The sequence below is a fragment of the Micropterus salmoides genome, unplaced genomic scaffold (assembly GCF_014851395.1).
Source record: "Micropterus salmoides isolate LMB-PRFRI ecotype aquatic unplaced genomic scaffold, ASM1485139v1 Ms_hic_scaffold_3, whole genome shotgun sequence".
Lineage (NCBI taxonomy): Eukaryota > Metazoa > Chordata > Actinopteri > Centrarchiformes > Centrarchidae > Micropterus > Micropterus salmoides.
This window is the reverse complement of record NW_024042261.1, coordinates 26811232-26839120: the sequence shown is the minus strand read 5'-3', so window position 1 is coordinate 26839120 and position 27889 is coordinate 26811232. Positions and strand designations below refer to the sequence as shown.

At 39.9% G+C, this 27889-nt stretch overlaps 4 protein-coding genes and 1 long non-coding RNA gene across 5 annotated transcripts; 3 read left to right on the top strand and 2 right to left on the bottom strand.

The window, feature by feature from the left end:
• Positions 1-281: 281 nt before the first annotated feature.
• On the top strand, positions 282-6338 carry LOC119883590 (extracellular calcium-sensing receptor-like). Its single transcript, XM_038694319.1, has 7 exons — positions 282-542; positions 1645-1934; positions 2200-2495; positions 2816-3021; positions 3107-3328; positions 3598-3721; positions 5329-6338. Exons 1-7 carry the CDS (start codon positions 282-284, stop codon positions 6231-6233), a joined length of 2304 nt encoding a protein of 767 aa, XP_038550247.1. The 3' UTR covers positions 6234-6338.
• Positions 1494-4984, bottom strand: LOC119883591. Its single transcript, XR_005440688.1, has 2 exons — positions 4461-4984; positions 1494-2485 (listed from the first exon to the last, which is right to left on the bottom strand). It is a non-coding gene; the product is annotated as an uncharacterized LOC119883591 (long non-coding RNA).
• A 1316-nt stretch (positions 6339-7654) lies between the features above and the next one.
• LOC119882450 (extracellular calcium-sensing receptor) lies at positions 7655-14256 on the top strand. Its single transcript, XM_038692494.1, has 12 exons — positions 7655-7703; positions 9890-10016; positions 10214-10628; positions 10740-10892; positions 10980-11180; positions 11320-11928; positions 12057-12187; positions 12326-12422; positions 12590-12713; positions 12962-13434; positions 13530-13610; positions 13787-14256. The coding sequence occupies exons 1-12, from the start codon at positions 7655-7657 to the stop codon at positions 14141-14143; spliced, it is 2817 nt and encodes a 938-aa protein (XP_038548422.1). The 3' UTR covers positions 14144-14256.
• A 1227-nt stretch (positions 14257-15483) lies between these two features.
• On the bottom strand, positions 15484-21286 carry LOC119883541 (extracellular calcium-sensing receptor-like). The gene is made up of 8 exons (XM_038694242.1): positions 21222-21286; positions 20399-20687; positions 20213-20299; positions 19760-19951; positions 17969-18502; positions 17643-17867; positions 16510-16633; positions 15484-16385 (listed from the first exon to the last, which is right to left on the bottom strand). The coding sequence occupies exons 1-8, from the start codon at positions 21269-21271 to the stop codon at positions 15484-15486; spliced, it is 2403 nt and encodes an 800-aa protein (XP_038550170.1). The 5' UTR covers positions 21272-21286.
• Positions 21287-22998: 1712 nt separating this feature from the next.
• On the top strand, positions 22999-27096 carry LOC119883542 (extracellular calcium-sensing receptor-like). The gene is made up of 9 exons (XM_038694243.1): positions 22999-23024; positions 23166-23359; positions 23411-23517; positions 23977-24264; positions 24628-25179; positions 25284-25505; positions 25894-26017; positions 26125-26597; positions 26674-27096. The coding sequence occupies exons 1-9, from the start codon at positions 23014-23016 to the stop codon at positions 27094-27096; spliced, it is 2394 nt and encodes a 797-aa protein (XP_038550171.1). The 5' UTR covers positions 22999-23013.
• The last annotated feature ends 793 nt before the right edge of the window (positions 27097-27889 follow it).

The following is a 27889-nucleotide window of genomic DNA, read 5'->3' as shown; positions in this document are numbered from 1 at the left end:
AAAACTATGTTTCTTAACTGAAAATACTGGCGTATTTATACAACAGTTTTCACAGGATAAAACCAATTAAATCTTTAAATCACTATACTTAATCCCTGCATTAAGTATTTGGAATTTTGGTGGCAGTGCAGTTTATCAGTTACCCTCCATAATTTTTTTTTCCCGAAATGGTTATTATGTGTTATTGTGGTTTCTCTGGTAAAGTTATTATGTAAATTTGAACAGTGACACTAATGTTTGTGTGCAGCATTGACTCCCGTGAACTGCGCTTCTCCCGCGCAATGGTCTTCGCCATCGAGGAGATAAACAACAACACGGAGCTGCTGCCAGGCATCAAGCTCGGTTATCAGATCCATGATTCGTGCGCCTCAGTGCCCGTAGCGGTGCATGTGGCATTCCAGCTTTCAAACGGCCTTGACCCTGTGTTTTACACCGGCGATAATTGCTCTCAATTTGGTATGGTGATGGCTGTCGTTGCTGAGTCTGGGTCTACGCCATCCATCAGCATGTCGCGCGTCATCGGGCCCTTCAACATTCCTCAAGTAATTTTTTAAAATTTCTGTCAAATGATGTGTGTAGAATGATATTGCCCCAAGTAGCCTAGTCATTTAAAAAGTATATACAACCACTCTTGTCTGTAAGTGTCTGTATTTGGTAGGCTACACAAACCGTTAACAGCCAGCCGCATAAATAACATAAACCGAAATGCGAGATTGTTGTCTGCCAACTGAGACGGAGTATTAGGGCCATGTTAGAAAAAAAATTATACCCTAATCTGAGATTTCAAGATTTCAATCATAATATTATGAGGCACAATATATAATAGGCTGATTTGAGTCATATGTGCATGTTTTAGTATTTCTTGGCAGCCCAGTTATTTAGACTTGTAAAAGTTTGGACTGCAGTGTGGCGTCTTCCCTCTGATCGGTGGCTCTGTATCGCTGTTGTCTGTGCGTCTCCCTCGCTCTGTTTAGGACTCCCTCACTGCTCCAGGATGCTTCATGCAATTGATGTGATGTTAAACTTTTTCTGGATTTGTGTTGTTTTATGCCTGATCAGAAGTATTTTCAGTTGGTTTTGGTTTTTCACCTACGATGAGGAGCATCGCAATTGTCTCAGTGCGCGCAGTGTCTGGGATATGTCTGTGAAACGGTCGGAATGGGATAGGCTATCATCAGAGCGGACATGTAGGCTAATGCACAGCACATTTAAATTGGTTACAAACTAACAAAATAGGAGTGAAGACTAAATCATACCTATATGTGTAAATACAGCAGGATTATATTAAATGAGATGAATTGAACTACAGGAGAATACATGTTTGAAACCAATGCAGAATCCCTCAGAGTCATTATATTCCAATATAATTTTATATTTTGAATTATCACCAGCCACCTGAATTTTGTGTTGAACCTTTTATAAATTATGGCACTCCTACTGTAAAATGATACAGAAGAGGCAGAAACTGGTAGAGAAAAAATAACCAGAAAGAAAAAAATTAAGTGTTTAATGCTTTGTGGGAGGATCCCCATACCCCATGCTTGATATGTGTCCCTTTTAATGTTGAAGTAAAACTCTTGGTGTTGATATAGGCCAGTGCTCATTTTCTGTTCCTTAAAAAGCAACAACTCTGTTTTCCTTTAGGTGAGCCACTTTGCCACTTGTGCATGCCTGTCCGATAAGCGACAGTACCCGAGTTTCTTCAGAACAATCCCTAGTGACCAGTTCCAGGCTGAAGCGCTGGCCAAACTTGTAAAATACTTTGGCTGGACTTGGATAGGTGCTGTCCGCTCAGATTCAGACTATGGAAATAATGGCATGGCATCTTTCCTTCACGCAGCGCAGAAAGAGGGGATCTGTGTGGAATATTCAGAGTCTTTCTATCGGACCCACCCACGTAGCAGGATCCAGAGAGTGGCTGACGTTATCCGCAGGTTTCTACATCACTTGTTCCCTGTGCTGACACCGACTGACTATATCATATAATGCTTTTATAACGTTTATTTCTCATATGTTTATTAATGATATTGTTACAAAAGCAAAATCAGTGAGACCAATACTGTAGAGACCAATACTGTTCATTCACACCAAAAAGTATAGTATCTCTTATGGGGGTTTTTTTTGTGTTAACTATCTTGATGAAAATATTATTTTCATTTTTATACTGGTATAACATAATGCACTCTAATGTCTCTCCAGGTCGACAGCTATGGTTGTTGTGGCATTTGTAGCTTCTGGAGACATGAGGATCCTGCTGGAGGAGCTGTCGCGTGAGCCTTCTCCACCTCGCCAGTGGATAGGCAGTGAATCTTGGGTAACTGACTCAGACATGCTGAGGTTCAGCTTCTGTGCTGGAGCCATCGGATTTGGCATTGAGAAATCTGTCATCCCAGGTCTGAGAGAGTTCTTGCTGGATCTCTCTCCCACTAAAGTGGCTGCCTCTCCAGTGCTTACTGAGTTTTGGGAGGATGCATTCAACTGCAGGCTGGAAAAAAGTGAGAAAGCTTTGTTGATTTTTAATATAGGTGATACTTTCAGTTGTGCCCTTGAAATTGTGTTGTTCTGTAAACTGTCAGTAACAGTTGGTTCTAATTAGGCTATTATTGCACAGTAATATCAAATTATTTATTTATTTCAAACACATTGAAACAAGCATTTTTTGTCTTATAAGTGTGACCATTGTGTGAAGATTGATTTGTAGTTTCTATAAGGCACATTTGGCAGTTGAAATAAAACAAATAAAGCAAGAAAGAATAATATTTTAAACCATTAACAAGGCTAAAAAGCACACGCCTCTGTCTCTGTGTGTTTTTAGGTACAGCTATAGAAAAGAGAGTATGTGATGGAACTGAAGACATACAGATGCTCCAGAGCCAGTACACCGACACATCTCAGCTCAGAATAACTAACATGGTGTACAAGGCTGTTTATGCAATAGCACATGCCATTCATAATGCTGTGTGTCAGGACACAAATTCTACAACTCTGTGTGACAAATTCACAAGTATAGAGTCCAAACAGGTTGCTATGATATGCCTTTTATGAAATGAATTTTTTTTTACATTCTTTCCTTTCTCTCTTTCATGGTCTTCCTTCATCCTCACAGGTTCTTACTCAGCTGAAGAAAGTAAATTTTTCCCAGAATGGTTATGATGTGTCGTTTGATGCCAATGGAGATCCTGTGGCCAGATACGAGCTGGTTAACTGGCAAAAAAGTGAAAGTGGAAGAATTGTGTTGGTGACAGCAGGACACTACGATGCGTCACTGCCAGTGGGCCAAGAGTTCCGTATCAACAGGAACCTCATCTGGGTGGAGGGCCGGACACAAGTAAGGACCCCACAAGCTATATTTTACATAATCAACTTTCAAATTTGGTGATCTTAAAGGGGACCATATGTGTGCATTAAATGAGTTACAGTTCAAAGCTATTATTAACAGAATTAATGGTACAGTGTCAAATAACACTTTCAATACACATTTTGACATTTAAGTATTGTTTGGATGACAGATTTGGAAATATGTGAACCTATATTTTAGTCCTAAGGGCTGCGTAGCACACCTGAATATGTGTGAGTTTGTTTGTATCTATGTGCCAGGTCCCTGTGTCAGTGTGCACTGATAGCTGTCCTCCAGGAACTCGTAAAGTGCTGCAGAAAGGAAAGCCCGTCTGCTGTTATGATTGTATACCGTGTCCTGAAGGAGAGATTAGTAATGCTACAGGTAATTTTCTTTTTCCAAATATATATATGTGTGTGTAGCCCACCTTTCCCTATCTTAAGCAGGGTGGGGCCCTGAGTTCTTAAATCAAACTAACTGAATACTTGAAACAAGGTTCCTTTTATCTTTGGTCTCTATACACTTTAATTGTCTTCGCTTTCTGTATTTATCTCAAATGATTTGCAACACCACTGTCACTAAGCTAGGTTCATCTAACATCTATTAGCTCTGTAAAGTCACACGGAACCTACATTAGAGTAACTAGCATGCTGCAATAAAATAAATGTACCACCTTGTCAACAAACACAGACATTTACCTTATGTGTTGAATATACCTTTGGTAAAAGTAATAACAATGCAGCACATCAGGGTTAGTTTAGAAATAATAAATCCCCATTTTACTTTGGCAATTTTAACATAAACAATAAAATAAATATATTTTCAGTCTCTTTGGAATATCCCTTTTCTTGAATACCAGGGTAACACAATAATATTAATACCCTGTTACTGGTGTAAACACACTATAACAACTTTTCAGTTACCTTCAGTTCAAATTCAACTCTAATGTTAACTCAGTGGGTCCACATTCACCAAGCACGCACACGCACACACACAAGCCGGCATATAAAATAAATTAAAACCCCAAACTTCGTTGCAGGCCTGTTGCGATGCTTGAGAGCGACGAAATTTAAACTATTGGTCCACTTCACTCAATGGAGCAACAGAATGAAAGAGTTTTTACCTTAGGCAACAGTTCAATCCACTGTGCAGAGTTCAACAGTCTTTCCCGGTCTCCAGCAAAACAAGGGCAAGCAAAGATGGCGTGGTCTGTCCCGCGCTCTGCCGCTGTCGTCTCTCGGTCTCTGGTGTCGAACAGGGGTGCGAGCATGTGTCCAAACTGGCGTGGTCGGTGTCCCTCCTTCTAAAGAACTCAGAGCTTTGACAACGCAGTTGTAGCTTTCAGATAACTCTTCAGGATTTTCACGTCGAAACCCATGAACTAGTGCAATAGTATACAGCTGAGTTAGCTATACTGGCTAAGAGTCCATTCACTTTGCTAATGAATGCTAACACAAAACACTGTGTGCAGACGAGCTATGATACACACGTGAATAACTGTACGATACATTTCGGTAAGAAATGTCTAACTTCTCACAAAAGTACACAGGATGGTATTCTGTGGTAAGACTGTCGAGTGGGCAGTCTAAAACACCAACTTACTGCTTTGCATGAACTTCACACACTTCGCATCGTTCGTAGTCAAGCTCCCACTGTTTTTTTTTTCTACATTCTTACTCTCTCTTCCTGTGCACCTCTGAACCCCCCACATCTTACATACCACTTCCTCTTTACTAGACAGAACTCTTCAAAATAAAACACTCATAACTGCACATATTACTAACGTATTTATTACACTGTAGCTTTTTAATCTTTTATGAAATAGCTTGTAAACCACAATTTTAACAACAATGAATTTGTTTTTAACTAGATCACATGCTTTATATGCTTTTTATCAGTTAAACACAATGTATAGCATTTTAACTCGGCTACATATATATACAACATCAAAAGTAAAACCGCTAAAAAACCTTTTTGATTTTTTTTCTCAGATTCCCCTGATTGCTTCTCTTGCTCCAAGGACTTTTGGCCTAATGCAGAACGAGACACCTGTCTTTCCAAGCCTGTAGAGTTTCTGTCATTCGACGAGGTCCTTGGAATGATCCTGGCTGCGTTCTCAGTTGGTGGTGCCTGCCTTGCCATTGTAACAGCAGCTGTCTTCTTTCGTCACAGGACATCTCCGATTGTCAGGGCCAATAACTCTGAGCTGAGCTTCCTGCTGCTCTTCTCCCTGACTCTATGTTTCTTATGTTCATTAACTTTCATTGGAGCACCCTCTGAGTGGTCCTGCATTCTGCGCCACACAGCGTTTGGGATCATCTTTGTACTCTGCATCTCTTGTGTTCTCGCAAAAACTATAGTAGTGTTAATGGCCTTCAAAGCTACACTCCCAGGTAGTAACATCATGAAATGGTTTGGTCCTCTACAGCAAAGAATGACTGTAGTGTCATTCACGTTCATTCAAGTTTTAATATGTACTATTTGGTTGGTTGTTAGTCCTCCTTTTCCAATGAAAAATCTAACATTATACAAGGAGAGAATCATCCTGGAGTGTGCATTAGGCTCAGCTATTGGGTTCTGGGCTGTGCTCGGTTACATAGGCCTACTGGCTGTCCTTTGCTTTGTGTTGGCTGTCCTAGCCCGGAAACTACCTGATAATTTTAATGAAGCCAAGCTCATCACCTTCAGCATGCTGATATTCTGTGCAGTCTGGATTACCTTTATCCCAGCATATGTCAGCTCTCCTGGGAAATTTACTGTGGCTGTGGAGATATTTGCCATTCTGGCCTCCAGTTTTGGACTAATACTGTGTATATTTGCTCCAAAGTGTTTCATCATATTGTTTCAGCCAGAGAAGAACACCAAGAAGCATTTAATGAACAAAAATAAATCCTAAGACATCTGAAGTTTTGCAAAAATTAAGATGGAAATATACAGTATAGAGCTTATGCTGTGCACATTGAACAGTCTTTTTTCCACAGTAAAGAATTTTCTTTATTTTTGTGTTTTTGGGATGTCCTTTTAATATGTTATTGTCTTATTTTCAAATTATTGTATCATGTGCTGAATAAATTCTAAATTCATAACTGGGTTCTGTCTCTATATTTTGAGAAAATCATTGCGGTTTGAATAATATTTCTCTTGGACTAAAACTCTGTTTAAATGGTTGCAAGTTTTAAGCAAAATGTTTGGAGGTCATAGCATATTACATACAAATCAAAAGAAAAGCTGGTTCTACTGACATAGTTTTGCAACAATGTTTGCTAACTCCTGTCACGTCACCAAAATAAATCTTCATAAGATGTGAACTGCAGCAAATGTAAAATATGAGAACTGATTTAATTGTTTACTTTCCAACATAATGTAATTAATTTTACTAATAATAACTCTCAATTAAGAACACATTTGATTTGTAGGAAGTGATATTTCTTACACTTAAAGTGTGACGGGGTATATACCCTAACCCCTATCTCATTTACATTTACTATAGTCAATGATAACTATTTTTAGTAGGATTTATAAGCATAAGCACTTTTACAGAAAAATTGTTTATGTAATGGTAGGCCAACATGATGGTATGCCAGCAAAATGTGACCATATATCCTTCAATAAGAGCAACGGTAACAGTCTATCACAGGTTTATAGTGCAGTACTATAGTGCATTACTGAAACAGGCCATTCAGGGCCTAAAGCGAGCTTTAAGGCATCTTTGGGACATATTTCTGCAGCCACATGAGAAAGAGATGAGCGTTTAAGAGGGTTGTGGCTGTGTTGTTATCAGTTCTAAAAAGGTCAGTGGTACTTTTTCCTTTGGTTTTAGAGATCCTGTGAGTTCAGCTACCCTTTAGTGGTATCTTGTTTTTGGACTGTTGTGCTAGTCATGGATTGCCCATAACATACACCATGCTCAAGCATAAGGAGGTGGTTCATCTGTGTGTTTGGTACCGGAACATCTTAGCCGAAAGGTTGATGATTGACGTTGCAGCTGTATGTCTTGGATCAGGAAGAGCTGGAAGATGTGGCAAGGCAAAAGGACATATAGGTTACTGTTGGGAGACGGGACAGAAATGACCCAAACGCAACGCTCAGAGGGAAGGAGGTTTTATTGAGGGAGGGGGCTAGGGAAGAGGTGAGGGAGGAGAGGTGGATGCCGGGGACGCGGGCACGGAGGACCAAGGAGCAGGTGAGGCGCAGGTGGTGAGGCGAGGAGCGGGGAGGAGCCCAGCAGACAGAACGGATGACGAGGGTGAGTGAACCTGGGAGGGAAAACAGACAGAATGACAGGGTTAGTGACTGGAGCGACAAAGTACAGGGAAAATGAGAGAAAACAAGAAACATGAGAGTCTGAATGTAGAGGTGGCACCAGGTATGGAGCAACGACGATCAAGCGAGGATAGTGTGGAGAACCGGGGTTAAAATACAGGCAGGGATGAGGTTGATTACTGGCAGGTGTGGCAGGCTGACGAGGTGCAGGTGCGGGTAGTTGGCTGGGCTCAGGAGCCAAGGGAGAGAGGAGGAGAACACAGGGAGGCAGGCAGAGCAAAACAATGGGTGAAATAAATCAAGAAAAAAAAAGGGAAACCAGGATACTCGCAGTCAGCTGGGCTGTCCCAAAAACAGTTTTTTTCCCAAGCCTGCTGCCACCACTGCCATTCAACATGCAGTATAGCGCTAATGCTGTGAACACAGACTTCACCAAGTCCAGTTGCCCTTGACTTTAACCTTCGTTGGATAACTATGACCTGGATGATTGAGAATCTTCACAGACAGACTTCACAATGTTGATTAAAATCACCTCAACCACTACCAATGTGTAGCACCCACCTGGGTGATGCACGGCAGCCATTTAGCACCATTTCAGCAGGGTTTACATTGGTATGGTTGCCGGCACTGCTGGATGCAGGGAGGAGTGAAAAATAGTTATCTGGGTGCTTTATCTAACTTTATGCTTTCTGTAACCTAGGTGTTGTTTTTGAGTCTGAGTTGTTTATTTGATGCTTAGATCCCTAAAGTGGTGGAGTCCAGCTTTGTGCAGCTGAGACATTAAACCAAGATCAGGTCATTCCTTTAATCTGCAGATCTAGAAAAGGGTATCCGTGCTTTTATCTCCTCCAGACTTGATGATTATCATGCACCTAATTATGGTATCAGCAGGCGAAACGAAAAAGGCTGCAACTTTTATGCGATGCTACTGACAGTCAAGAAAAATTAACCACATCACACCAATGCTTGCTGCCCCTCACTGATTCCTATCAGTTTCAGAACAGATTTTAAGATTTCACTGCTTCTTTTTAAAGCTGTAGATGATCTGGTATCTGTCTATATATGTGATCTGCTATGTGATTATGGGCTAATAAGCACATCATTGTTCACTGGACGTTAGTTTTATTTAGCCAATGCTTTATCCAAAGCAACATATAGGTACTGTAGTACACCAACTTTATCAAATATGTTGAACTACTTAAAGTGCTACATTTAGAAACAGTAACAGAGATTACTTTAATACACAAGTCAGTGACTGAATAATCTCATATTTCTTAATTAGATAATCTTTCTTATCTGGAGGGCAAATTATCCTTTATTGGGGATGGTAGACCAAAAACAACATTAGCAATGCACAGCTGTAAATCAGACATAAGCATTGATGCAAATATAACACGCACACTAGCTTTACTATATGATGTCCAATAGGTGGTAGCAGTATACAAGGCCATTTTCTGATGTTTCAAATTTTGGGAAGGGTAAAAAACATTCATACAAAATGACATTTTAGCTATAGCAGGATTTGTTTTCAACATTATCAAAATATCAAGATTAATTTCTATTAGCATTTAATATTTCCTCTTTATGTTATTGTTTGATCTAAGAGTCAGTATAAAATCTGTGTACAGTCTAAAATGTAATTATTCAAAATGATTTTATTTGTTCCCAGGAACTGAAACCTCATACTTCTGGCAACTACATTTTTGTCATACTGTAATTTAAATATTCCATAGTAACATGGAGTTGTTCCAGTTTTAGCTTTTAGGATTTTATTATTCCTAGGCCTAATCACACAAAGTGGCACTAACAAATCAAAACCTCTTTAATTTCCTTTGTGTGTTTATTATGACAGGGAGGAGGGAAAGAGCATGACTTCCTCTTTTCTGTCCCTTTACTTTTTGATTGTGATTGGTTGTTCTGGTGATGACTCATATGACTTATGAAATGAAGCAAGCATTAAAGTTTTTAAATTGTCTACTTCATTAGCCTTTCAGAGACTATGTTGGAGAGCCATTGTCTCCAGCATACACACAGTCTTTATGGGGTCAATGTGCATACTGCATTCAACCCTTGTATGGGCTTCAACTTGGCTGATTCTTTGGGCATTACTTAACCTTCTTTTTCCAGTGTTCTGTGATGTTCCTAAACGTGTAAATGAAAGCAAAGAACTAAGTTTAGATCGAGGTGTGTTGAAAGAAGAACAGACTATAACAGAAAAACAGAGTGGTTTGGGAATAGAGGGAGTGAGCGGCTCTGCTTCTAGCTTACCTCAGTGTGTGAAATTGGCAGACAGTGAGCCTCTAGCCCTGCAGTCGGAAGGGGATGTTGTGATTGGGGGGTTATTCCCTCTGCACTATGTGGCCCCTACTATACAGCACAGCTACAGCAGCAAACCTCAGCTCACACCTTGCAGCAGGTGCGAATACTCTTGATATCTGTCCCACATTATTCAACAAAATAAGTGACTGAAATAATTTCCTCTTGCTGTGCTTAGATCTCTATGTTGCTCCTACATTATTTACTTGTTGTGATGTATATTGTGCTGTGATACTGTGTTTTCTGTCTCATGATGAATCACATAGACTGCAATCAATTGTGTTTAATTTTCTGCAGCTTTGACCACAGAGCCTTCCGCTGGATGATGACCATGGTGTTTGCAGTGGAGGAAATTAACTGTAATTCAAATCTGTTACCGGGTGTTAAACTAGGCTACCGGATCATGGACAGCTGTGACCATGTCCACACCAGCCTGCAAGCTCTTTTCGCTTTAGTCAGTCACTCCAAAGCTGTGATGAGTGAGGTGAAACAACTGGAGGAAACTGAAAAAAGATTACTCACTGAAATTAGTCTTAAAAACAATAGAAAATACAGAAAGGACAATTTGACAGAGAGGCGAATGGATAGTACACAATCTGAAACTTTGCCCTCATGTCTGGCTGATTCTCCTGTGCCTGCTGTGATCGGCCTTGCATCCTCATCCCCTACAAGAGCTGCAGCTCACATTCTTGGTCCTTTTAACATCCCACTGGTAAGAAAAGAATGAAAAGGCAGGATCATTTACAGTAACTGTGTAATATTTTTTTGTTATTGGTCTCTATTTTGTCTTGATAAAGATAAAATTAACTTTATCTCCCTATAGGTGAGTTATTTTGCAACTTGTACCTGTCTTACTGACAAGCATATGTACCCATCATTCTTGCGGACCGTGCCGAGTGATCTCTTTCAAGTTAGAGGTCTTGTTCAGCTGGTCACATTCTTAGGCTGGCTCTGGGTGGGCACAATAGGGACCACGGTGAGAAAAAGTTAATTTTTTTACCCTACAGTTAGTCAGTTAAACACAGCAACATGAGTTATAAAACATTTTTTCCACATATTTCAGGATGACTACAGTCACTATGGCATCCAAGCATTCTCTAATCAGTTTAGACAACAAGGTGGGTGTCTGGCATTTCATTTGACTATCCCCAAATCACCCACGCCTGCTGAAATACATGAAATGGCTGACAGGCTGCAGAGTTCAACTGCACAAGTAGTGGTGGTCTTTGCCACAGAGGGACAGCTGCTGGATCTGCTTTTAGAGGTAAGCACTCTACATCTCACTAATGTATATTGCGCAACTCAATAATATGAGAATTCTGAATATCAAAAGTACGTTGGTGCTCATGGTGATCTCTTTGCTTTCATCATCAAATATTTTTAAGTATGCTTTATTTCTTCAGCTGGCTCAGAGAAATGTGACAGGAATCCAGTGGGTAGCCAGTGAAGCCTGGGTGACCGCTAGCCTGCTGACCTCACCCCGCTTCCACCTTCTCTTAGAGGGCACTCTGGGCTTCTCCTTCCCTGGAGTCAGGATCCCTGACTTGAAAGAGTTTCTGTTGAATATCCGACCCTCTCCCATACCTGGGATGGAATTTGTTAACATGTTATGGGAAGAGCTGTTCGGCTGTAGGCTAGAGTTCAGAGGAGAGAAAGAAAATGAAGCAGATACCATGGATAACTTTGTGGGATTGGATGATTTTGGTTACAGATTAGACTCTCAAAACAATTCTGGGTCCTCAGTCAGGCCTATTGTAGAGAAACCACGCACATTCAGGGCGTCAGCTGATGAAAACTATACAGGTGCTGCTGAAAAGCCTGTATGCACTGGTTCAGAGGATCTGAGGTACACTGACAGCAGTTATAGTGATGTATCTCAGGACATAATATCCTATAATGTGTATAAAGCTGTGTATGCCATCGCTCATGCTCTGCATTCTTTACTGATCTGCAATTCTACTGGAAAAAATAAGGGGATATGTGACAAAAATAAATCATTTACTTCTAGTCAGGTAAGTTGAACAACTACAAAATGCATAAATCAATTATGTATTTGCATGTTGTGGTTACTATAATATTTCCTTGAGTTTTTGTTGTTCTCTCCTCTGGTCTTTGTCTGTTTCTTCCTCCTTTTATGCAGTTGCTGCATCATCTGAAGATGGTGAATTTCACCAACCAGTTTCAGGAGAAGGTATATTTTGACTCTAGCGGAGAGCCAGTCCCCCTCTATGACATCATTAACTGGAAGAAGGACAGCAATGGTGAAATTAGGTGGATTATTATACTTCAAGACACCAAAATACAATTAGGGAAGGATCATTGAAATGTTTATTTTGGCTATTGAAGCATTCAGATGGGTTATGATGCAAGACCTGTTATTTGGTTTTAAAAAATTAATGCTGTGTTTAGATTTGTTAAAGTGGGAAGCTATGATGGTTCAGCTCCATTGGGACAACAATTGCAGATAGAGCAGAGCACCATTGTATGGACAAAAGGGCAAACACAGGTGGGTGTCTACTGAACTGATGGACTACTTGTGTTAAAAATGATTTACCTTTCTACAGAATACTAAATCTGACCTGGGATACATGATATAATTTTTCTCCTGTAAAAAAAACACATTTGTTCTGTTCAGTCTGCATCAAAGAAAATCATGTTTTTTTATTTGTTCAGGTGCCTGTATCTGAATGTAGTGCTCAATGCTTGCCTGGCAGCCGACAGGCCAGACGTCCAGGAGAGCCCCCCTGCTGCTTTGATTGTTTACCCTGTGCAGATGGAGAGATCAGCAACCAGACTGGTAGTCCATACACATTTTATTTATTAATATAATATCTTCTGTAAAAAGCAAAAGGCCGTCAAGGCATGTTGTGTGGATGCAAACTGTTGCTGTATAGAGTAGAGTAACGTAGTTACTAGTTACTTTTACTTTTATCCCACAGTAATAAGTAAAGTAATATTATTACTTTTTAAAGGTGTAACTAGTAACTTATTACAATTTCTGAGTAACTTGCCCAACACTGTTGTCTACTATATGTGTCCCCAAAGGTTCCACTGAGTGCACAAAATGTCCTGAATACTACTGGTCAGACAAAGACAAGGTAAAATGTGTGGCCGGGGTCGAAGAATTCCTGTCTTTCTATGACACCATGGGCATCATCCTGGTCACACTTACACTGCTGGGTGTTGTGCTGACAACCATCATCACTACTATCTTTCACCGTTTCCGTTCCACACCGATCGTCAAGGCCAACAACTCAGAAATAAGTTTCTTGCTTCTCCTGTCACTCAAGCTCTGCTTCTTGTGTTCGTTGGCATTCATTGGCCAACCATCTGTGTGGACATGTAGGCTTCGCCAGGCAGCATTTGGAATCAGCTTTGTCCTCTGTCTGTCCTGCCTTCTCGTGAAGACCATTGTGGTGCTCTTGGCCTTCAGAGCTAATGCACCTGGTATCAGGGCTCTGAAGCTTTTTGGTCCCTCTCAACAGAGGACTCTTATCCTCTGCACCACAGCTCCTCAGGTGGGAGGGCTACAGAACCACCTCAATTTGTGGCTATTTCAAGTTTTTTTGTGTTTTCTTTTAAAGAAATGCCTACCTTCCTATCTTGCCGTCAGGTTTGCCTCTGTGCTGGTTGGCTGTTGGGAGCGCCTCCCTTCCCATTCAGGAACCCAACCTTCCAAGCCTCAACTGGAAAAGTAAGAACATCAGTCCCCCAGTGTCTTTTTTGATACTGCCAACAAAGTCAGAAATGTTCAAATCCTACACATAGGGGCTTTAATGTTTCATATACATTTTGTTATTTCACACCCTCGTGCAAATTTTACATTATGTATTGATTGATGTGTATTCATGTATTGTTGGACATAATTAGATTGTTATGGAGTGTAAGGAGCCATGGCCTCCTGGATTCTACCTGGTCCTGGGCTACATTGGCCTACTGGCCTTCTTCTGCCTCCTCCTGGCTTTCCTTGGACGCAAGCTACCTGATACGTTCAATGAGGCAAAGTTAATAACATTCAGCATGCTAATCTTCTGGGCTGTATGGATTTCTTTCATCCCAGCTTATGTCAGCTCCCCAGGGAAGTTCACTGTGGCTGTGGAAGTATTTGCTATATTAGCCTCCAGTTTTGGACTATTACTCTGTATTTTTGTGCCCAAATGTTACATAATTATACTGCGGCCTGAGAGAAACATTAAGAAAGGCATGACAGGAAAATATCTTAGATGAATTTAACATTTATGGTGTAGGTGATAATTGTAAGTGGCCATCAAGCAAACAGAAACATACGCATTTTAATGTGAAATAATGAAAATACATTATCATAGTCAAAATAAAACATTACATTTGAATGTGAAACTAAATAAAATGCCACATGAATCATGGTTCCATGTTTTGACTGGAGTGTGTGGATACTTTTCCTTTAATGTACAATGTCTCTCGACACTAACTATCTGGTAAGAACTTCAGGGAATTATATATAAATTCTAATTCTAATTCTAATAATAATAATTAAACTTCATCAGTGATAAAAATTGCAAAGCAGTGACACATGAAAGGAGTGTCCAATGAATGCCAGGAAGAAAAAAAAAACATACTCAACCACATCAATTCAGCAATCGTCACTGTATTGATACTTTGACCCAAATTTCCGGTCAGTGTACCACACCAGAACCAACCACATAATCTTTAGCACAAGGACAGGATATACAGGGATGGAGGTGATTGTCTCTAGAATTAAACTGTTTCACACAAACACTATAAGTAATCTGGCCTAATCTGATAAGACTGCCCTGCCTATAGAATAATCATCAACAGTTTGGTGAAAGATGCTGACACTTTCACTTCAGTCAGTCACACTTTTTATCATGGTCATCTTCGTGCACAATTGTACAGCTTTTTCCTGGCCACCTCTTCAAGGAGGTCATGGTAGGCTTGTTTGGTCCGCTTTTGGTGCGCACCCTAGTGCGATTGCTGCATTCACACCAAATGAACCGCACCAAGGGGAAAAACGAACTCTTGTGCAATACAACCGAACTAAATGAGGCAGGTGTGAAAGGTCCTTGCCTCTGTCACCTAGTGCTTGCTCTTGGTGGGAATTTTTGGGCTTCTGTAAATAACATCACAGAGTATGGTCTAGACCTACTCTTTATGAAAAGCGCTCTGAGATAACTGTTGTTGTGATTTGGCGCTATATAAATAAAACTGAATTGAATTGAATTGAAATGTGTAACATTCTAAACTCTTTGGATCAATTCAAAAATAAAGCTCACAGGTGTAGCAGGTTATAAGTTCAGCAGAAATTCCTTCAGAAGCCTCAGATACTACAAAGAACATTCACTGCTATAAGTCTCTTTCTTCAAATTATTATAAATATTATGAATATATATTAAAGTTAAGCTCCTACTAATACTCCTACAGTTACTTATTACTTTTCACATTGTACTTCAGTTGCAATGCTACAATATTAGTTGCATACAACTTCTACTGTGTAGTAAATACAAATGTGAAAAACATCATTATTTTGGATGCCCCCCTATAAGTTTGCATGAACATTGAAAAGAAAACTGTTACTTCTTTTCTTTTCCCATAAGGTACTGTTTTGTATTTTTCTCTGGCTTTAGTAAAATAATGTAACACTTTGGAGCAAACAGACAGAACAACAAGCCAAAGCTGGAAGCCAGAATGGCAAATGACTCCACTGCATCTGCATACTTCCCAGGGGAGCTGATATAAGCAGGGATGAATGCCAGCCACACAGCACAGAAGATCAACATTGTAAAAGTGATAAACTTGGCCTCATTGAAGTTGCCCGGCAACTTACGGGCCAGAAAAGCAAGTACAAAGCACAGAAAGGCCTGCAGACCAATATATCCTAGAACACACCAGAATGCGAGGCTGGAGCCCACACTACACTCCAGTATGATCTTTGAGCGTTCATATTGTGTATTTCTGGATGGAAAAGGGGGAGCATCAAGGAGCCAGGCAGCGCAGATAACCACCTGAACCAGAGTGCAAATAAAGATAATGAGCCTCTGCTGTTTGGGCCCCAGCCACTTCATGATGTTGTCCCCTGGTCTGGTGGCAGTGAAAGCAGCCAACACCACTAGTGTCTTCCCCAGAATGCAGGAGATGCAAAGTGAAAATGTGATGCTAAAGGTAGTGTGGCGCAGCATGCAGGACCAAGATGTTGGCTCCCCAATGAACACAAGGGAACACAGGAAACACAAAGTCAGCGCAAACAGGATGAAGAAGCTGAGTTCAGAGTTATTCACACGGACGATGGCTGTGTTTCTATGATAGAAAAAGACTGCAAAGACAGCTGTAGTGAGGCAGGCGCCCACTACAGAGATCACTGTCAAGGCTATACCCAAGGAATCATAGGCCAAGAACTCCACCATCTTGGGGATGCAGGCGGTTCTGTCTTTGTTTGACCAGAAGTCCTCAGGACAAAATGTGCACTCTATTGAATCTAAAGGGAAGAGGATCAAAAAAGAGCTCATTTTAAAATATTCAGTATTCAAATATTATCTGGTTGTAAGATAATCTATTACATTTGAATTGTTGTAATTGTTATTGTTTGGTTGTAAACTCACTTGTCTGATTGCTAATTTTGCCACTGTCACATGGTACACAGTCAAAGCAACAAACAGGTTCTCCATGACGGACAGCCTTCCGGGACCCTGGAAGACAACTGGCACTGCACACAGACACTGGCACCTATAGGGCAGATAATGGCTTTCAGCTCTGAAATGAGTGTGCTAAAATTATTAGTCAATTAATTGATTAGTCCATTGTCTGAACAAATACGATTTTGATAATTGCTTAAGGCATTTGTTAAGCAAAAACTCCAACATTTGCTGGTTCCAGTACTTCACATGTGAGGATGCGATGCTTTTCTTTGTTCAACTCTAAATTGAATGTCTTTGCATTTTGCACTGTTGATTGGATATAACAAACAATGTCACTTTAGAATCTATGATATTTTGATGGGCATTTGAACATTTCAAACTAAACTCAACGATTTATTGAAAAAAAATCTGATCATCATGATGTTGATGATGAAGTAATAATCATTTGCCACATTTGAAAGGCTTCTAGTATTTGGTGAGAAAATGCAGCCAATGTGGAGAAGCTTAGCAGCACAGCTAACTGAGTAGCTAGCAGTAGCTGCTGTTAGAAGTAGTTAATGGAAGAGGTTATAAAGTTGTGTTTTTGTACAGTAATCAGTGAGGCTTAGTATTGCATAGGAGGCCTTGATTTAGCGCTGTGCAGCTAGGTCCTGCTTTTCTGCTTTGCTCGGTGAAGTTGGCCAATCAGAAGCAAGTGGGCTTTCAGGTAAGGGGGCTTAAAGAGACTGGAGCTAAAAAGAGTGTTCAGAATGAGGGTGAAAAGAGGTGCTGAAGCAGTGTTTTTTGAACATTAAAGCATGTAAACATTTTACCATAAATACAAGTATGAACCTGAAAATGAGTATTCTATGGTACCTTTAAGTTGATTGTAGAAAACTATTCAAGATTGATGGTTCATTTTCATGTAATCAGCATTCAAATGAAACATTGCTTATGTTTTTTTTTCCACCATAAGGAAAGTAATGGGAAATATTAAATCAGTAAACTTTTCTATTAGATCAAGCTTGTGCTGCCCATCTGATTTTTCTCCTCTTCAACCTACACAACTTAAACAGCTGGTGTCTGATGAAGGTAAAAACACAGTGTGAGCAGCTTGCCTCACTCTGATGTCCTGCCCACATTATCCTGTCTGCCTGGATTACCAGCTCCTCTCTGGCAGGCTTCGTTCCATCAAACAATCCTACATTGACAAACTCAATGTTCCCGCCTGTGCCTCTCTGCCAGTTGATGAGATCGTAATAGGGTATGGAGTCACCCTTGAGATCAAAGTTCACCTCCTCTTCGCCAATGTTAAATGTCTCTTCCTGCAGGTAGTATTGGAGCTTGAAAATCCAATTTATAATATGAAATAAAATGAATTAAAATAATTAAAATACTCAGTATCTCAATGCTATACTGTAACAATAAGTATACTGGATTATACCTGCCAGGGGTGTATGTTGTTGCTTTGAGCGCATGAGTTGTTTTGGAAAGGCCCTCTGCCTGGTTGACAGAGAAGAAGGTTGTGGAGGGAATGAGCAATTGCATAAACAGCCTTGTAGACATTATAGGCCACTCTAGGGCTGGATGTATTCATGTAAGCTGAATGCTTCTCCAACAAGGACTCCTGCCCTGAGCAGGGAGGCAACTGGGAGCTAGAGGGCTGAGAGGGATTGCAACCATATAGAGCTTCCCACAGCTCCTTGACCAGAAGACTACTTGGATACATCTGTGGGTTTACTTTCTGCAGGTACTCACTGAGTCTGGATATATGACCTTTTTTGATGCCAAACCCAATGGTGCCTCCTATGTAGGGGTAATACTCGCGTCCTGAAAAGACAGATGCTGTGACCCATGCCTCGCTTGCCACCCATTGGATTCCAGTGATGTTCAGCATCATGTAATCTCTCAGGAAAGGTGTCATCTCCCCCTCGTCTGAAAACACCACCACCACTTTTGCTGAAGAGCTACGCATCACCTTTACAGAGAGGCAGATGACAAAGGAGGAAAGAGAGAGAAGGCAAAAGTAAAGGAGGCTAAAAATAGGTGATGGGCTAGACTCTTAGGAGTCCTGTAGTTCCCAATATTATCCAGCAACTTAAACAGGGTTAAAACCCTACAAAACTGATAAATGATGATGTACATTAGTTTCTATTTGTGGTGCTCACAAAATTTGTTACCTTCTGCACTGTTACTTTGATTTGCCTTCAGTAAAGTTTACCTAAATGTGCTCAAGTTCATATTTCTTTTGAGTTTTCCACTGCTGACAAAGTGATGATGTTGAACAGTTTTTCTTTACATTTGAGAGAAGTGCAACAGCGTGTTGGTGCCCAAAGTCTAACTGGGTATTCCATCTCATTCCACTGCTAACTATTAAGGGCAGAGGTACCTACGTTCATATGGATATGATCAAGCCCCAGGAAACTATATGTGATCTGAGAAGAGCTGTATATCAAATTAGTGAAATCATTATCATGGAATACTTGTCATGTCATCCTGAGCTTCAGTATTGGTATAAGAAGCACGGCTTTAAATCTGATGCTGAAGCATTAAATAGAAAAATAAATAAATAAATAAAAAAGCACTGTTTAATCCAGTAGGTAGCGGTAATGCCAACCACTATAAAACGCCAAAGAAGACAGGGTACAGGTGACCCAGCCCAGTCCAGTAGACAATGGAGGCATTGGCAGCTTTCTGGGAACAATCCCTGAGTAAGAACACAGTTATCCACAGTCCAGATTTTACTAAAGATTTCATCTTGCAAACTGATGCATCTGAGAGAGGTATTGGAGCTGTGCTTCTGCAGGGAGCACTTTGTCTAGATCAGTTGCAAGCTATCCCCCAAGGACATCCGCTCTTTTACCATGGAAAGAGGACCCTTAGCTGTGAAGTTGGGGATTGCATTCCATTCAGATTATGTTAAGGTATCATAGCCTGAGTTTAGTTTAGTTTAGCTGACCTCTTATATGGCCCATGTTTTTGTTTCAAATTTTAAAAGTGGTTTTCTTTCATTTTTGTGGTAAATAAAACCCACTTTTTTTTTTTAATTTACCTGTGACTTCTCACAGGACATTGAAATAATTGGACTGCAGTGACGACAAACTAATAAAAAAACATCCCCACATAGAGGCTGTTATGGCAAATATGCGTAATTAGCACCTACTGTGAATGGGTCTTGAGGTAAAATAAAAACTCTCTAATGCTCTAACTTTATATAACATGTCTTTGTATCTACCTGCATGATCTCCAGTGTCTTCTGGCGGTTGTAGAGCAGAGGTATAATTTCTTGGTACGCTACACACACTTTGGTACCCTGTAATTCTCGCAGTAAACCCTCCATGGCGTAGCGCCCATATTCACTGTCGCCTCGCACCAGCCCCACCCAAGTCCAGTTGAAGTGTACCAGCAGCTCAGCAATGGCCTTTACCTGGGTTCAAAAGAAAAGAGAGCAAACTGACTTGGTCTCAAATCACAGACATTTTGAAAAAACTTTACTTAAATTACTAAAATGTTTTTTACTATGACTATATATATTTTTTTGTTTTATATTATGTGTTTACTGTACTGCTAAGTTGATCTTTTAGTTGAAGAGATACAAGGTATTCACAAGACAACACAGAATAATTTTGTTACTGTTACAGCATGATAAGTTTATTAAAGCCTTTCAAATCTGAGGCCAAACTCTCACCTGATAGTCATCATTAGGAATTACTCTGAAGAAGTTAGGATAATTTCTTCTGTCAGAAAGACATGTACATGAAGAAAAGTAGCTGATCTGTGTAAAGAAAGAAAAATAAAGAGTACAGAAAAACAGATTTGGAGGGTAACAAGTTAATGTTTTTTGGGGAGTACGGAGGAAAATAATCATTATTACCACTGGGATACTGAATGGTTGCAGGATTCTTGACAACACGATGGACTGAGCAGAACCAGATTCCCCAATCACAGCAAGGAGTGGAGAGGCACCACTGCACATGGGAGAGTTATCCTCACTCAACCCATTCAACATAGCCAGAGCAGCCCTCTGGCTGGTCAGTGGATATGAGCATGAATCAAAGATTTTGTACCCAAGGGTGTAATTGTGCAACAGCTCTGTACTCTGGTTAATCTCCTCCACTGCCAGCCTCATAGTCTGAGCCCAGCGGAAAGCCCTGGGATCAAAGCTGTAGCGTAACAGACACAGATGCACACACATATTAAACACATGAAGTATGGAGAAAAGGTAAAATAAAAGGCAGAGATGTTTTGAGAGCATTTTTGCATCTATCTTGTGATGAAGTAACTTAATGATTTCTTTTTGCTGTGTGTTGGATACATTTTTCAAATGGTGCACTTCCATGTCATTGATTCCAATTACTGTAGTTGCTTGTGTAAGCCTGAGAAAATTCCTACTTTACAAATATAAATAGTATCAAATTACATAGTTCTTTCCAGAAAATGTCTGGGAAACTATTAGTAAATTATACACCCATGAAATAAAACATTTCAATGTCTTTTTTGTGTCCCTTTCTGGAACTTTCTGAAAGTGTAAGTCAGTTCTTACATGTCAGATTAAATAATCACTGTTCTGACATTCATTCACATGATGTATAATCCATTCATTAAAGATGACTTTCTACAAACTCATACACCCTTTAGGTGGAGACAGTAAGTAAAATACTCCTAATTTGATTTCCAATCCAATCTGTTAAGCTCACCCATTGCACTTCACTGATGGCGGTCTGTAGGTGCAGTTGAGGTCTGGCATCTCCTGGTTAAAGTGAAGGGGGAAGATCCCCCCAATAACATAGTCGCCTTTGGCCACAAAACCTGGTTGAAAGCTGTTTTGAAGTGTGCACACTTTGGCTGCAGATGGGGATGGAAAGTTGAAGCTGGAAATTGGGTTATAAGGTATAGTGAGGACATGGACAGTGCAAAGCAAGAGAAATAAGACAAGTTGAGTCATGTTGTTACACACACCCAAAAGTGAGAGAGCGAGCATGGAATTAGGCAAGTTATATACAGTTTGAGACCTTCTCATTCTTGCATCTTATCAATGACAGAGTGACACTGGATTGGACATCAGCAGTCCCGCCTTATTTTCCACAGTGGGTTAATTCAGACTGAATGACAGATAGTAAATTAAGTAACATGACATATTAGAGATAGAATGTCACGTTTACTTGTCAGTTTATTAGTAAAAACTAATGGAATCTAATGCTATACATCTTACCTTTGTGAAAGGTATAATTTTGCATTCTGGATGAAACAGTTTTGTAAGGTGTTGAATCAACTTCATGGCCCTTTTGAAGGTTGCAGTTTGTGGTAATGTTATTAAATTGTATTGCTTTTCTCTGAGGTGTTTAAAATAATAGTTAGACCATTCAGGACATGCAGGTTAACATTTTAATTCCAAAATTCTGTGATACCAGATAAATAACGTTCGGTCCTGTATTAGGCTAGCAAGTTAGTAGAGCTAGTTAGCAGTAAATTGGAAAACTAAAACACGTTCTCACTCCCACATTGTGACGTACATAAAACTTCCCACTGTAACTAAGATAATACACGTGGACACACATAAAACTCCAGCGACCGCCTAACTAGAAAATGGAAACTTCACATTACTTACACACTATCTACATTATCTGTGTGTCTTTTAGTCATCCACATCAGACAGAACAATTCAAATTTTTATTAATTAATACACACGCAACATAACTGGTGCAACTGCAATCCAAAGCTTCAAGCCCATTTTCTTCCCCTTTACACATAAACTTACTGTTATTGTGTATTGGGCTTTGTGCACTGCCAAAACAAAGTGATGGAGGATAAAAACCGCTGATGCACTTGTTGCTTTTTCTATATTACCAGGGTAGACAAGGAAGACCAACACTACATGACTTTGTTTGGGAAAATATTACAGTAAAAAAAATAAGAAATAATAATAATAATAATCAATGTCATATTCTCATAATAGGATTATTTAATTTGCTTAACTGATTGCAGTATTACAACATGATACTGTATAAATACAACTTGCATAATGACTGATAAAACAAAATGAACAAACATACACATACAGTAAATTATATGTCATTAAGAAATGTTTTCACCGTATATTCTCTCTACCCTAGGAACACATGGTGTTACCTTTAATGATGTCACAACTACTGTATCTGGGCAGTGTCCTAACTTACAATATATAAATCAGTTGCATCATGAAAAATCTCAGTCCTTTGTATGAGACCAGAAAGGGCAGATATTGTTATATATTCAGAAGTAAAAATATTTTACATTATGGCAATGCCGGCGGCAAAGCTTCTTATGTTTCTTTCTCTCTTTTGGGGAAAACCTATCTCAACTGTTGCTCTTGATAATTGTGTTTTCTTGGGGGAAGAAGAGAAAAACAGTCTGTATGAAGATGGAGATGTTGTTATTGGGGGCTTATTCCCTCTACACTACAGCCCTGTGTCTTCTCTTCCAACGTACAAAACAAAACCAACAGCTAATATGTATAAGTAGTGAGTTAATATTTTAATGTATTTGATAGTCAGTGGCTTGTGTAGCACAGAGTACATTTCATTTTATTAGGTTTGTGTCTAGGATATTTTAATATACGAATATTTGTGCTGTGTGACAAACTGTTTTTCACTTCTGTACAGTTTCAACTCTCGTGCCTTGCGCTGGATGCAGACGATGACTTTTGCAATCAAAGAGATCAACCAGCGCAGCGACCTCCTGCCACAGCTCAAGCTGGGTTTCCACATCCGTGACAGCTGTGATGACATACCTGTGTCTCTGAAAGCATCTTTGCTGTTGGTGAACGGCCAGCCAGAGAGTGGCTCCAGAGCCAAGAGTGTGAACAGAGACAAAGACAGTCCTGAAAGTAACATAAGCTCTAATTTAGGCTGTGCTGCTCTACAAATGACAGTATCTCCAGTAATCATAGGAGACGCTGCCTCTGGCGTGTCTATGGCTCTGCTAAGAAGCCTGGGTTCTTTCCATATCCCCATGGTGAGACTACTTGACTGTCTGAGCACTGCTGCTATGTTATTAATATTTATTCTTGCTATGTTGACTCAGTCTTTTATGGTTTAGTCATGTTAATGGGATGCCATACAGTTGCAAATCATTGCTGTCCTGTGAAAACTACTTTTCTTCAGTCAACGTTTGACGTCAACCACTGCATTACAGCTTTCTGATAATGCATTTTTGGATTGAGGTTTACTTGTAATGGTTTTTTAGCCTGAGAAGTAAAACATTTAAACTTTTGAAATAAGTATTAATTCATTTTCTATCTTTACAACTAAGTAGTTAAGTCTCTGCAACTCCCTTTGTCATTTCAAGTTCAGGGAAATGTCTGCACCACTGAATGCTTGTAAGGACGGTGGTATTATTGGGTGAAATTTCCTGCTTGTTCAGCAGCCTTTTAATTGTGTGCAGACATTTAACTATTGTTTTCTATAATACCAGGTGAGTTATTTTGCATCCTGCAGCTGTCTGAGTAACCAAAGGGAGTTCCCCACATTCATGCGAACCATGCCTAGTGATGCCTTCCAGATCAAAGCCCTAGCCCAGCTGGTTAGCTATTTTGGCTGGACCTGGGTTGGAGTCATTGGGTTGGAGTCAGATTACGCTCGCTTTGCCATCCAGCTCTTTCTGCAGGAGTCTGTGCAATACGGTGTGTGTGCTGCCTACACTCACTTCTACCCAGTAGTCTTAAATCAGCAGGCTCTAGATGAGCTTCTGGATGTTATTCAGGTACCTATGGATGAATATGAATTTTTCACAGATATAGAGGGTAGACAAACTAACATCAACACCTGCGAATGAATATTACCTTTGTGAAGCTTACAATGTTAAATCTTTGTTTGCATTGAAAATAGTTTGTTTCATTAATAGTATTAATGCTGTATTTACATCTAACCACGGACAAGAAAAATATACATTCAAATTAATTTAAAAAACGCATACAGGAAATATAGTTTTAGTCAGTAAAAATCTATGGTGGATGTTCAGTGGTTGTATTTTTGTATTAGATCATTAGTTAATTAATTAATTATGGTTCATAAAACTGTTTAAATTGTATTAAATATTAACCAAATATACATTTCCACTGTTTAGATGGCGTCCTCAAAGGTCATCATTAACTTTTGTAGTGAGTCAGAGATGCAGAGTATTCTAAGAGAGATCCGACACAGGAATATAACTGGCCTGCAGTGGATCGCCAGTGAGGCTTGGGCCACTGCTAAATCACTCTGGGAAAAGTTTGGAGATCTCCTGATGGGAACACTAGGATTTGCAATCCGGAGAGCTGACGTGATTCCAGGGCTGAAACAACACCTCACTAGTCTCAGACCATCCTATATTCATGAATCTGCTTTCTTGGCAGAATTTTGGGAAGAAATGTTTAACTGCCAACTGAACGGGTCAGTGAACAGGCACTCTCACAGGGTTGATAGCAACTTTGACAGACTGCCATGTAAAGGGACGGAGGATTTAAATGATATTTACTCTCCTTATTCTGATGTGACACAGCTAAGAGTGTCCTATAATGTCTACAAGGCAGTGTATCTGGTGGCCCATGCCTTGCAAGATATGAGTAACTGCACAGTCGGACTGGGGCCTTTCCTGAATGGCACCTGTGCAGACCCAAAGAATTTTAAACCTTGGCAGGTGAGAGTAACTGCAGGTTAAATATTTTCACTTTAAGTAAAAATAGAAAAAAAGAAATGCACCATAGTTTGTGTTCAAATAACCTGTTTTCCTTTCTCTCTCAGCTAATACACTACATGAAGCGTGCATATTTTTCTTCGCTGGGGGAGATAGTCAACTTTGATCAAAACGGTGACCCCAATGCTTATTACGATCTCTTGAACTGGCAAAGGATGCCTGACAGTTCACTACATTTGGTAAAAGTAGGTTTCTATGACGCCTCCTCGTCTGGTGGTCGAAGCCTAGTCATAAATGGCTCAGTGATTCAGTGGCCTGTTGGGAACCAGGTGTGTTCTCTGCAAACAGGCTTGAGACAATGTTCAGCTCTTACATTGTTTGAAGTACTATTGATCAACAGATCAGCTAATCTGTTCTTATTAGTATGCAATATGCTTTATATTTTAAGAAGCAGAAGAAAATGTCAACTTCAAATAAATATTAAATGCATGTTATAGAATTGTTAAACTATTACTCCTCCATAATTCTGCCTGCCATAAGCCATTATTTATCACACTAATGGCTTGTTTGGAGAACTGTGTTTTGTTTTAGTTGTAATACACTGAAACTGAGGCTACCAAGGTCAACACTGCATAACAAAGCAGAAATAGAAAACCATAGATAATCACAATTGATTGAAATCAGTGCCTTTCTCAGCGGGTGAACTTTGCCTCTCAGGCTTCCCGGTCTGTATGCAGCGACAGCTGTCCACCGGGTTCCCGCATCGCCAGGAGAAAGGGGGAACCCATCTGCTGTTTTGACTGTGTCCCCTGTGCTGAGGGAGAAGTTAGTAATAAGAATGGTGTGTTGTGTTCTGTCTTTGGTGTGTTCTCGTAATGTAAACTGACCTGCTTAAATCTAAGTGCACCTCCTCTAAACTAATAAGCTCTCCTCCCTCCCCATCTCCAGATTCTTTAGAGTGCTCTCGCTGCTCAGAGGACACATGGCCCAATAAAGCCAGAAATCTCTGCAATCCAAAGATTATTGAGTTCCTGTCATACCATGACTTAATGGGTATTGTGCTGTGTGTGGTGTCTGTTCTCGGAGCTTGTATTTCACTCTCATTCCTCACTATATTCTTCACATACAAAGACACAGCACTGGTTCGGGCCAACAACATGGAATTAAGCTTCCTCCTCTTGGTGTTTCTCGCTATCTGTTTCCTTGTGGGCCTTTTGTTCATTGGTGAGCCTTCAGACTGGCTTTGCCGTATCAGGTACCCAGCATTTGGGATTAGTTTTGCCCTCTGCATTTCATGCCTCCTGGCCAAGACAGTAGTGGTCCTAATGGCTTTTAGGTCCACACTGCCAGGAAGTAATGTCATGAAGTGGTTTGGACCCAACCAGCAGAGAGCCAGTGCACTTTTAGGAACAGCTGTCCAGGTAAGAACACTGTCTATAAGTCAGCTCTAACAGTGTCCCATTAAAAATTAACATCCTGTTTTGCCCCTCTGTTCAGGTAATAATCTGTCTAATCTGGCTGCTCACCAGTCCACCTCATGCCAACAACAACAGAGATTTCCACAGTGCTACCATCATCATCGAGTGTGTTACTGGTTCGGAGGTTGGCTTCTGGTGTGTTCTTGGATACATCGGCCTCTTGGCCTGCATGTGCTTCCTAATGGCTTTTTTTGCCCGGAAGCTACCTGATAATTTTAACGAGGCAAAGTTCATCACCTTCAGCATGCTGATATTCTTTGCAGTGTGGATTACTTTTATCCCAGTTTATGTGAGCACAGCTGGGAAATACACAGTGGCTGTCCATATTTTTGCTATTTTAGCCTCAGCTTTTGGTCTTCTTTTTTGCATTTTTGCTCCAAAGTGCTATATCATAATTCTGAAACCGGAAAAAAACAGCAAGAAAAACATGATGCAAAGATAAACAAATGTTGAAGAGATGTAATGTATAAGAAAGTGACTTTAATGAAATATCTGTATGTTGTGTTGAAATACTCACTTTAAAATGTTTGTCTAATAATGGACTAATGACAATATGTTGAAACTTAATAGTCAAAAACTGTACACATATAATTAGACTTTTAATTAAAATGTATGTGGAAATAAATAGCGTTATCAGATCCAGACATTGGATTTTTTCTTTTATTCAGCAAGCATACTTTAGACAAAAAGTCTTTGTACTAATGAATATTACTTTATATTGAATTTTCCACTATTTGTATCTATACCATGGTCTGGGTGAATACTCGGTTCTGATTGGCTGCAGGTTGTCTAATAATTCCTGATTAAGGACACCTACTAAGTCACTCCAATGACACTGTCTGTTTATCATTCAAAAATTAATGTGCTGGCTACATAGTATCAGTCTGAGTGTAGTCCTTCAATGTCTCATCTTTTGTGCACCATAGTATGGTGAATGTAAGACAGAAGCTGCAATAAGTAGGGGAGAGCCTGGATGATTGAAACACTTACGTCATTGTAAAATATAACATTACAGACAGAAATCATTTGTTGATGTCATCAACAACTCATGTGTGTGTTCTATCAGTACTAGGTGCTGTCTTAAAAAGTGGAACAACTTCAGTATAATTTCACTTTGAAGAGCGAACGAAAGGTGCGCAGTTTCATTCGTCCCTACTGTGCGGGACGGATGAAAGACAGGGGTGGGACGTAAGAAACACAACGATATACATTTAAATAGTTTATGTTATTCTTGT